This window comes from Dromaius novaehollandiae, chromosome 2 (assembly GCF_036370855.1).
Source record: "Dromaius novaehollandiae isolate bDroNov1 chromosome 2, bDroNov1.hap1, whole genome shotgun sequence".
NCBI lineage: Eukaryota > Metazoa > Chordata > Aves > Casuariiformes > Dromaiidae > Dromaius > Dromaius novaehollandiae.
Genome location: NC_088099.1, coordinates 85,540,130 through 85,552,298, shown reverse-complemented (window position 1 = coordinate 85,552,298; position 12,169 = coordinate 85,540,130). Strand labels below are relative to the sequence as shown.

General features: G+C 37.1%; 1 protein-coding gene across 2 annotated transcripts in view; it reads left to right on the top strand.

The window, feature by feature from the left end:
* Positions 1-12,169, top strand: part of CDH18 (cadherin 18) — a 254,107-nt gene that overhangs the window by 122,535 nt on the left and 119,403 nt on the right. For both annotated transcript variants that reach the window (XM_064506877.1, XM_064506876.1), the window contains exon 5: positions 2,440-2,559. In XM_064506877.1, coding sequence (XP_064362947.1) covers positions 2,440-2,559 — 120 coding nt within the window. The remainder of the gene's footprint in view (positions 1-2,439; positions 2,560-12,169) is intronic.

Below are 12,169 nucleotides of genomic sequence, written 5' to 3'. Positions count from 1 at the left end.
TTTTCTTCTTCTGAAATAGCCCAAATCTGTTCATCTGTTCCAAAGCCTAGCTTGATTTTTGAGAATTATGGGGAAAAGTGCAATTGGGATTGCAACTTGTTGAAAGAGTAAGCAACTTTTGACAACCGTTGTTCCCAGAAGCAGGAAAACATATATATATATATATATATATATAAAAATATATGTATATAAAAAATCTATATATAAAGAGGTACAGAAGCTGCCCAATGCTCTGAGTAGCAAACTCTGGTAAGTGGCTATCTATTGGATAGGTATGTTTTTGTTGTATGTAATTAAAAAGAATAAAATCAGTATGTTTCAGTATCCTGTTAGTCCTTAATGATCATACACATAAGATTCCAACATAAAATAATAAAGCCATGAATAATGCTAAAGCAACAAATTAATGTGGAGAAGCCTTCACCAGTGAATGGAACAAGCTTAACCAGAAGACTGAGAAGTTACAGCTTTTCCACCTCAAGTTTGAAATTCTTGCTGAACTGAGCTGCAGGAATACATCCCAAGGGTATTTAGATAAGTTCTAGAATAGAGTAAAAAATGCATTTTCTGTTATTTGAAGTGATCTGTTATGGTTTGCAGGAACTTTTATGTTAAGTGTAGATAGGAAAGTAAAATGGCTCAATAGATTGCTAGAGCATTTAAGGAAATTACACTTATTTTTAATTCATAGTTGTTTCCCTCAATAATTTAATCAGTTTTACATGAAATCCTGAGTAACTATAAATAAGCCATTAGCTGCAGCATGATTTCAGTACTATATTCAACTTTTCACATTCAAATTCAAATTTCACATTCATCAAAGTATCCTTATATCCGCTGTGAGCATATAATATTTGGCTATGAGGCTATGTACTTGAGCTGTTTCACAGACTACAAGACACTATATTAAACTGTGAAGGCATTTGCTGTATGTTTTACTGTATCCCCAGTACAGAAATGAAGAGGACCTTTCCATGCCCAAGTTACAGTATAGCACAAATGAATGCTTCCTCACACAGTAAGAAATCCAGTTCTTGAAGATGTGCATGCTTGCTTAGCTGTGCTCAAGTTGAGATCCACTGATTTTAAGTATTCCCATTCCCAGTGCATGCAGGTGATGTCTACATTAGCAAATAGCTCTGTGCAGTGGAAAATGGTCTGTAGAGTGAAACGTTTGGAACTGGGGATTCAATGTCCACACTGTATGTTTTTGGGAAGTTTTACTTCAGACTAGCTCTTGCGTCATCCCTGGGACTGAATGGCCATCAGCAGTCAGAATAAATCGGATGTGCTGCCAGAGCACATCTTCTGGTTTGGTTTCATCCCAAGGAACCTAGTTAGCATGCTCTGAAAGCCTTCCCTGAGACAAATCAAAGTACAGTAAGTGGGGGAGATCAAGGGAGGCAATCCAAAAGCATACTTCTGATCAGAACTAAATTGCTAAATTACTAAACATCCCAGAGTGGAGGTGATGCCTCCACAGTTAATTTAACTGAGAAGCCACTTTTGGAGGCAGAGTAACATGAAAGGAGCCAGTTTCATTATTATTATTCCTCTATTATTAATATTGGACCAAAGGAATCTGTAGAAAACAGTGTCTGTAGAAAGATAAACAAATAGGATGGAGAGTGAATGTTAATAACTTGACAGTTTTTCATTTGCTGATTTCCTGTGTGAAATGTCCAGCAAAGATAGCAAAAAAGAGTCACCGTTAAGTGTCTCAAAAAAATACAGTAAAATATAAAATCTCTTATCTTCAATCTGTCTGCTCTGTATTTCTGCATTTTATTCTCTCCAAAATATAATTTGTAAGTTATCCCACTCAGTGACATATGAGAAATTACAGTTTTATTTTACTAAAAGAATCTGTTAACAGCATAAAAATATTTGTGTTTTGAAATCCTTATCTTTCTAGAATTTTTTTAAAAAATTGAATCCATCATTGGAATTCCAGCAATCTTCATGCAGTTATTTGATTTCCAGATCTTTGATGCTGATAGATAGATATTTTGAATCCTTTGATATCTTTCATTGATTTGGGGGCATTTATGGAAATATTTTCAGTATGTGCTTCAGGACCAGTTTGTACTGTAGAAGATAAAAAAGCTCCTGAAATATGTAATCTTGAGATGTTCGGAAGTCTGAGCAATATCCAGTTTTGAGTTCTATATGTGTGAACATGCACAAATATGTATGCTATATAGTTATTATATATGTTTACATATGTATAATTGTTACATTTAGAGAGATTTTTTCCAGATCAGTGTGAATACGTTTCCTTAAAAATATGATAGGATGATAATATATAGAGAAAATGTTACTGATCTCTCAATTTTAGAACAAGAGGACTGTAGAGGTTTCAAAAGTGCATCTGAAAATATTCATATTTGGCAGAGTTATATTTATTGTCAATTAACTTTTATTTTCCTGTATATACAGGTACATCTGTTCTACAGGTGACAGCCACAGATGCAGATGACCCTACATATGGAAACAGTGCCCGAGTGGTATATAGTATTCTTCAGGGACAGCCATATTTCTCTGTTGACCCTAAAACAGGTGGGTATCTTATGTTTCTCTCAATGTGATTTGGGTAATAGATTGCAATTAACTAATTCTGGCAGATGGAATCCCATGTAAAACATGTGGGTGTGGGTGTTTTGTTTTGTTTTTTTAAGTCCTATTATATCCTACTTTTGGCTCTAAAATGTGAAATTTAGGAGTTGCTATTTTTAACTGCATACTGAAATTAACCTACTGTGTATAGAGTTAATTCTGCATTGTGTCATGGGAACCATTCAGGCAAGGTGGAATAACACTTTTTCATCCTTTCAAGCCTCAGTTTAGGAAATGACTGAAGTTTAGTAATTATGATTTTAAATGCCTTATTGCCTGTAGGATAGGCTTAGGAGAATTATTGAATGGGTACTTCAAAACATATACCATAATAAATTAATATCATGCTTATATTTATAAAACTGTAGTATTTTCATTACACTGAAATTGTATTCTATGGCTCAAGGAGTAGAATCAGCTAAAACACTTATGCTTAAACTCAGTGCATTACCCTCTCCTTTTCCCAAAAGTGTAAGTTATGTATAAGGAATCCAAATTGGTTTCTTTAAAGAGAGAAGAAATCTGTTTTGAGGATGAGAGTTGTTACCATTTTTTGGATTTTCTGAAGAACATTATCTTGCCTATTGATATGATGGATTTTTAGCACACATTTGTAGTCCTTAATAATGAGGAAGTATAATGTAAGTAATTTCATCTGAGTTTTGTAAATATTTTTCCCTATCCATGTCAAACCTTTAATATCAAGGGAAAAAAATGAAGTACAATGATCACTGCATTATCGTTATTCTTGTGTGGAAGCGAAGTAAGTGTAGAATACATATTTATCCTTGTATCCATATTTATCCTTGTAGTATTTACATTTAAGTGAAATATTACATTTAAGTGTGTAAGTTTCTGTATGTTAATCCCTGTGAAACTTAGAGGAACACAGCTGTCTTAGTACAAGAGAAGTTAATCAGAATCTGGCCCTCAGAGAGGAGCAGATTTTTTTTCTCAAGAGGCTGAATTGATACATTAGGATTACAATGTAAGATTTTATGCCATTTCTTTAAGAACTAAAACTAGTAACAGAAGAAGCAGGAAATTACCTTCTCCCAGCTTCATTGACCCTCAACCTCCAGATTACTTTGGGACCAAAGCAGACTCTTCTCCATTACAAATGTCCAAGCTAGAATTCAATGTTGGTGTGCTCCTACAGTATTCTATGATGTATAGGTTACATAAGTACCAGGATTTATTTTTTCCTAAATAGATTCTAGTGATTCTAATGAAAAAAATTTAAAATATAACTTTTTTTTTTAATCAGAAACGTACTTCTGGCAAAATGACAAAGTTCCGTAAAGCCATTTTCAGCAGTTCTTATTACTAGTTTGATTTTTCGTCAGAATTCCTGGAGAATGGACAAAGAGAGAGATAAAAACCCAAACGACTAGAGCATTCTTGATGACACATGCCAAGGACTCTACTCTGTCCAAGCAGAGTCTTGAATTTAGGTTTCTCATCCAAGATGCCTTGCTAATGAGCTATCTTTTTTATTTCTCGATAAGTTGTCCTTATGAAGAAAAATTAATGAAAGATTTCATTTTCCTTTACCTTAGAATAAAAACAAATGTTGCTAATGTAGGCAGAATTCTTATTTTCTGACACACTACATTTTTCCAGTACTTTCATAGTTCTTTTATGCTGCTGTTCCCTTAAAGCCTTGTAAAATTGTCATAGTGATACTGAGAATCTCATCCAAAATTTCATATCGATTATCTTGCTAAATTAAGAGCTTATTTTGCTATTTTTTTACCCATCAAAATTCAAAGTTAATAATGATAATTTAAAAAGTATTAAGGGTGCTTGTAAGATTTTGCATTTAAAACTCTTCAAAGAACAACTAATAGAGAATGATCTTACGTATTGTTGAAGAAAAAATATTTTTGAGTTTCAAACAAAAAAGATAAACATGTGTTTTTGTATAATTGCACTTGTTCTTTAACAGGAGAAAGCATATTTTTGAAAGGGGATAACTACTTGATTGTATTGCAATTTAGTGACTTTTTTCAAGAATAGAATTAATAGTGGTTTTAAGTGCAAGGTTACCTCTACATACTGTTTTTTTTTTTTTTTTTAATGACAAAGAATTAAGGAAAAAGAAAACAGAAGTTCAAAGACTAGATTATTTTAACAGCTCTGGATACCACTATACTAAACTCATCTTCTTAATATCAGTCACATGCATGTTGGCTTTCAGAAACAATTTTCAGACCATCAAAGTATTCCAGTGAGGGAATTTTTCACTGGATATAAAGAGAAAAGTTCTTCCTGTGAGGGCGACAAAGCACAGGGACAGGTTGCTGGGAGAGGCTGTGTGATCTCCTCCCTTGGAGATACGGAAAATGCAACTGGGCACAGCCCTGGGCAATCTAAGCTTGCCTGGAAGTTAGGCCTACTCTGGGATGGACTAGATGACCTCCAGTGGTCTCTCTCAACTTACCATTATTCTGTGAGGTGGTGAACTCGTGTAGATGGTCTTCAGAGAGCAAAGCCCAAGTGGATAGTGTTGGAGGACTGCGTGAGGTGATGGGAGGCAAACCTGATGCAGTGTGGTTCATCCTGCATCCTGGGAGTGACTGCTGGCTGTGCACCTTACCCCAGCTATGTCTGAGCACAGTCCGGCAGAGTACTCACTGACACAGGTTAAAGCCATTGCGGGGAACAATTGCTAACAAGAGGGGTAGAAAAGTGCTCAGGCTGTCTCTGCACTTGTGTTATGTAGAAATGCAAGTGTAGCTTACATTCTACTTGTGTTTTGTTGCTCTGAGGCAATGGTCTAGCTTTTGTATCTTGATAGTGGTGAGGAACTTGTAGTCTGGACCTGTTACTTAGTGAAAGAATCATAATAGATGTTTTGAGTATCAGGTCTATACCTGATTTTCACAAAAGAAAATAATACTGTTATATCACTGTTTGTATCCATTACAAAAAAAGTGGATGGAAATGTATTTTCAATTCCAAAGCTTTAGGCTTTGACAGGGATTTAATGACACTTTATGAGCTTAAACTGTTTTTAGTATGTGCATGGAATATGAAACTTTTTGGTTCCATACTATATTAGAATGCTTATATGGTGAAAGAATAAATATCCTACATGATAAGTACACAGTGATACAGTGAAAAACTGGAGGAAGCCTTCTAATTTGATAAGTTTTCTTTTTATAAATCTAGAATAGCATCTAATTTAATTTGGCATGATATAATGGAAAAAATCAGAATATTGGAAATGATGAGAAGGTCTTGAAGCATGGAATATTTCTCTACGAAATTTCACTTTGAATTTTTTGGTTTTAAAACACTCATTTTCCAAAAAATTCACCTTCCCAATTTGCAAGCGTTTCTGTGACTTGTTTTTCCTGAAGGCTTTACTTGTTCAATTTCATCTTAATTGTATTTTACCTGGGAGTTTTCTGAATTTATAATGACATGCACAAACTTCCTTTACAAGAAAAAGGTAGAAGGACCATATCAAGGAAAAAGAAAAAGAGCCTGACGTTCAGGATTGCATGTAACATTTGTATCACGAGAGATGCATTGGAACATGGATCTCTTATGGCTATCCTTACAGCTTGCTGGAGCTATCAGATACAGATTTTGAACTGTTCGTAGGTCTGGTGTGAACAGTAATGTGCTTGAAAATTTGTCCTGGGAGTTTGAGTTACAAATTTTATATCCCACCTTGCCCCAGCCTTGAGGTGTTTTGATCCATGAACTTGATGTAGGATCTGTCCCTCCTTCAAAGCAGAACTTGTTCATTGTTTAAGTCAGGTGTGGCCTGTCAGACCACAGCCGTCCAACATTTGATTGGCAGCCCAACCCCCAAAGCTCCTTTTTTCATGGGGAAACCTCAATCTGGAGTGTGTGCTTTTTCTGGCAGCTACAGCAGCCCACTTTCTGTTGCCACATGCTTGAGGAATGAAAGTGAAACTCCCACTCCAATTCTACTGCTTTATATAGTAAGCCCTATCTGGAGGATGTTAGCTATACACAGCTCTCCCCAGATGCATCAGTCTTTCTGAATAGGCTAGGAATGTACACAAATACACAGATCAAATTCATCTGTGGGACATTTGTCCCTTCAAATCGGCAGTCCTTGTTGTAACTGTGATGAAATAAGAGACAAAAGTCTCACTCACGGCAACTTTGACTTGAAATGTAGACATTGGTGGAGTAGGAGAAAAAAACTTATCCTTTAATTGAGCAGCTGTGGAAAAAGGTATTTTTATTTATTTGTTTTTATAATGGGCTGTTGTTATAGCAGTAATATTATTAAGTTCTTAATCACAGATTAACTTCTTTTTTATTACTTTGAGATATGAAACAGTAAAGACGTATGTATGCCTATTTCTAAAAGAATGTTACTGCAAATTAGTATCATGTGTGAGAAGAGTATTATCTTCTGTTTCCCTTCTGCTTTCTGTCTTTACAATAATACGAACAATGGGTTTAAACATAATGGTAAGAAATGGCCCATTCACCACTTTCTCTAGTTTAGTTCTTGACTGAGCACGAAACAAATAATAAACATCATCAAGAGATGGATAATACTTCTGAACATAGAGATGTACCTTATGAGCACCAAGTGAGTAAACCCTGAAGCTCAAGAGCTTTTGTCCTCATCTGTAATTCTTCTTCTAAAATTACTTGGCCTGTAAGGTAATATGTAAGTAAGTAGTAATACGAAGGCATTTCAGGATCCAGTGCTTCTGCTATACAGATGACTTCATATTTGGTAATAAAATCAATTCAGAAATCAAATTGTGCAACTTACCCATATAAGTATCATTATTTTTTATATAAATATCTTGTTTTAGTTGAAGTAGCTTTCTTAGTGACATAAAATAAGCATGTTTATTGAGGTTAATGATCCACTGCTGATGTGCAGGTTGGTTCATATTAAAGTACTTCATGCTGAGAGGCTCCAGTATCATTTACATGAACTTACAGATCTGTATAAGGCTCATACATAAACTGAATGCTTCTACCCTGATGCTAGGAATGCTTCACAATGTCCTCCTAACTCCACAACTAAGACACCACAGCTGATGCCTAGCTTCTTATAATGTCCGAAGGTAAACTTAACCTCTACTATCACAGTTTTTACATAAGGGCTCTGAAATGGGTGTTACTTAATAACTAAATCTTATAAAATCAGTAAGGGCAGTTGGATGATTCATAAAATTTTGCTGATGACAAATTCTGTTTAAGTTAGGCAAGGAGGAATCTATAGAGAACCTTCAGAATCTCACTTGCACTTGCATTGCAGACCATTTATTTATTGCTACCAGTAAAGGCTCTGAATTAATTATATTTTATTGGTTTCTGCTTGGTATTAAGCAAAGGTCACACTGGAGAATCATTCTAAAAGTTGAGTTCTTTTTATTAGTGATACATATTACTAACATCGTATGTGATTCCATTAAATCTAAAATAAATTTATTTCCCTTGTGGATGGGTTTTTACTTTTTATCTTGAAGTTGTAAGAACTGTACTTCATGTTCAGGTTTTCATATGTTTATTTTCCTTTGAGAATTTCTGGAATGTTGTAATGGAATTTCTCTCTCTAGCATGTATCATTGCCAAAGTCTAGACGGTTTACTGCCTACAGAATCAATCACAGGAAATGTGAGCTCAAAATTTGAGAGAGTCTTACCTCTTTCTTCTAATTCTGCCAGGTACTGTTCAGTGCACTCCTCCATTCCTGAAGGGGCAGAAAGCTATACTCCTCCTGAAAATATTGTCACAAACGCTTATTTGAAAGTGTCATCTGCTAGTTTGCAGCTGACAGCAATGTAAATAATGTAATGTCCTTTAGCTTAGATTTTGAGTAACTATTAGATTTGATACACCTACAGTTTTCTCACTTTTAGGATAAACTCTGAATAGTGGTCACAGTTCTTTTGTTTCTTTTGTGTTTAAAATATTTATGAACTATTACTGTCTTGCTCATAGTTAATCAAAGAAGGGGAGAGGCCATCAGATAGATTGTCAGAGTGATATGAGCAGGTTATCTATCAGCTGTTTCTTGTAGTTTTCTAATGGCGCTGCTTTGGTAAATTGGAAGATTTTATGAGGCCGTTGGTACAACTGAAACCTTGTTGTTTGGGCCTTGTTACCCACTAGCAAGTGTATAAACAGGAGGCAAAATAGTGCAAATGCATAAGAGGGATGACGTCAAAATAGCAGTATTGCTGCAGAGCAGTGTCTGCTGTGGTGACTGATACGTGCTGGGCCACCCTCTCACTTCTATATCCTGATGCAATGTTTGCCATCAACTCCCAGGAGATTTTGTGGTCTGCCTGTGGAAGCAGGGGTTTGAAGGGCAGAAGGGTGTCCTGATCCAATATCGGGGGGGTTTCGTTACGATCCCAAGGACAAGATTAAGACGCTAAAACCGGTCAAATATCGTACAACATTTTAACTTTATTTTCCACGGAGTGGGGAGAAAAGGTGGGGAAAAGCGAAGGGGAGAAGAGAGAGAAACAGAGAAAGAGGTGGAGAGAGAGAGAGAGAGAGAAAGGGGGAGAGAGAAAGAGATATCACCACCCGTGGATCCAGTGGCATCCCATTGGTCCTCTTCACCCTGGGTGTAAATTTTAGTGAAGTGCGTGCAGTAATTACAACTCGAGCAGGGTCCGACCCTAGGTTCCCACTGAAAAGTTCAGAGCCAAATCAAGGCAAATTAAAGAAATAAATTGTAATGACACGCGTGCAGTAGTTACAGCCCGAGCTGGGTGCCTCCGAAGAGGGACCCCGAACAAAGAAATCCCTGGGCAATTATACTTTCCAATCTAAGCTCTCTACCCTTCACGCAGTAGTTTGGACCAATAGTAATATTTAGGTCTGGGGTCTCCTGCTCCTTACTGGGTCCCTAGGTAGGTTGTTTACTGTTGCGGTTTCTGCTGACAGATGTGTCTTCATTCTTCGGGTCCTGCCCTTATCTCTCAAGGCCCTGCAAATTAGTACTGCCCCAGCAGTGACAGGAGGTGTTACCTCCCAAGGCCCAGACAAAGGGAATATAATCTGGACCCCGAGATAATCCAGACCCCCCCCCCCCCCCCCCAATCAGCACTGTTTCAGCAGCGAGAGGAGGCCCTGCTCCCCAGGGTCCCGGTGCCCAAGCAGGCCTCACTTCAAAGCCTTGACATCCTCCCTCCTGGAGTGTGAGGCATAGGAATGCAAATTGCTTGTAACTCCCTTATCTTTCCAGCCTGCACCAGCTCTGGGGCCCTTTCTCACTGAACTAGGGAGTGCGGCCTAAGGCTTCAGCAAATTTAGCTACTCATGCTAAGCAAGTTTTATAAAAGTTGTGTTAAGCGGCAATAATTTACAGTCCAGGTCCCAAAGTCTCTGCCCGATCGTGGTGTGGTTCAGCGCAGGCTCGGTGTGTCCTGGTTGGTCGCAGGGAGACCATTTCGGGGGTTGCAGCAGCTTAGTCCTGTTTCCGCTGGGGACAAATGGCTTGTTCAGGGTTATGGTTTGCTTGCACCTTATGTACCAAGAAATGTTTAAGGCAAAAGTTCACTCATCTCTCCGCCACAAAAGGGATCACTCTGCTGCTCATATCAGCACTACCTGTTCTGCCACTGCGCTTTCTTTGCTGGTTACCTGCCTCCATTATCTCTTCCACCAGCATCACTTGTATACTTAAAAAAGACAGGCATAAGAGGCAGCAAAGCAAGAGCAATGACGTTGCCTAATGTTCTCAGCTTGTTTTCCCCTCTCCTGTGAGGGGAACCATGTAGTGGAGATTGATTTCAGAAATATGGAAGAAAGTCTTTCTTGGTAGTTGTGCTGCTGTTTGTTTCTGTGTTGGTGGTTGCTGTTCTGGACAACTGCTATGGACAACCTGTGTTGTCCAGCCACTAGTTATCCTTAAGGGAAAATTGACATATGGTTCTGTAACTCTGCTAATTGTCAGTTGGCAAGTTCACAGATCATGTACCATCTTGGCTCCCAAACCAGGACTACTGCAGTATGGTAATCGCATTCCTGTTGTTGGTAGATCCTTTTTTTTAACCTTTCATCTGTGAATACAGAGGTATATTTTTAAACTTGCAACATAATGCCTGATGAAGCATTATGTTTATTTGTTCTACCTGATTTAAAGTTCTGATGTGAAAGAGGTGAAATGTACACTGTCAGATAGTCTGTTATGGTCTTTCTCTCAGGTGCAAAATTGCTGTCTGCTCACCATTGCTAGGTTTTGCTTTTACTGTCTATGGGAAGTTGTAACACGTTCCTAATGTTTATGTTTATTAAACTTGCTTTTCCATACTTGTAGATGTTCATGTCTTTTCAGATGTACTGAGGATGATAAAGAGTCTGTTGTTTTCTATTTCCTGGAGGTCTAAAATACTATACTGTACCTATTACAAAAGATAATGATTTGGGTGTGAGAAAAGAGTTCCATTTTAAGCAGCTGTAAAAAGTCCATTCCTCTAAAATAGGATTAGTTCTATGAAGAGATATTTTTCTCTGTCTCCTAACCTTTCACAGGAGATACATGAAGCATTAATTATAAGCTCCTCCTTTGTAAACAGGGAGAGCTAATATCCTATCCAAAAAAAATGTGGAGAATTGCATGCATGATAAAATGTGTTTAAGTTTAAGGAGAGGGAATGAATATGATTTCACCCTTAAGCTACAAATACATTACTGTAATTTTTAGCTCAGGTGGGATGAGAGCCAGGGCACTGACTCAGAAGATTAATGCACTAGCCTCTTTTTAAAGACCCTGCCCCTGAGGACTAGTTCACATGTTAGCAATACTTAACAGATCAGTCTTTAATGTAGTGGATTTAAGCAGTAACATCATTGCCTTTAATTGTGCTAATTGGTGTCCTTTTTCTAGACAATGGTTTACTATTTACTATTCTACAAGGAAGAGTTAAGGGGGAAAAAAGATACAAGATTCAGTGTCCCAATAAATTTTGGCTGGGGACTGAAATGAAAATTTAGAATAAAACATTAGTTTGAACTCTGTAGAGATGCCCTATTCTTAGTCAGCTCTGCTTCTTTATCTACACTTCAATTTCCAATTTAGTTTTCCATATCACAAACCATTGTGGATACTGGTATTACTGAGGATGGTAATTTCAGAAGTTGCAGTTAAGGGGTGGCAGTGAAACATTGCAATGGCAGTGAAACCAAGGGGGAGCAATTTTGAGGTACTTTTCCAGGAGCTGTACTGCCTCCTAGTTTGGTAACGTTAAGATGCCTGCTTATGGATGGAGAACAGTAGTTATTTAATTATCACATTACTTAACTTCTTGTGCCTCTATTCTGTGAGTTTTTTACAAATATGTAGTATTAGTAGTGCTATTACTTTAATATTAAATTTTAGTGAGTTCACATTTTCCCCCTTCTTATACTTAGGAATTACATTTAATTTGGGCTGGAGGAGGGGAAAAGACCAGTGGTAGTAGACTTGTGAAAAGGGAGATAGACATATAGTATTGACTGGGGATGTTGTATCCTTCATCTAAACACTGATTTTTATAATGCATAATCGCAAATCCTGTGATTTAAAAACATAGCTACTTTCAAA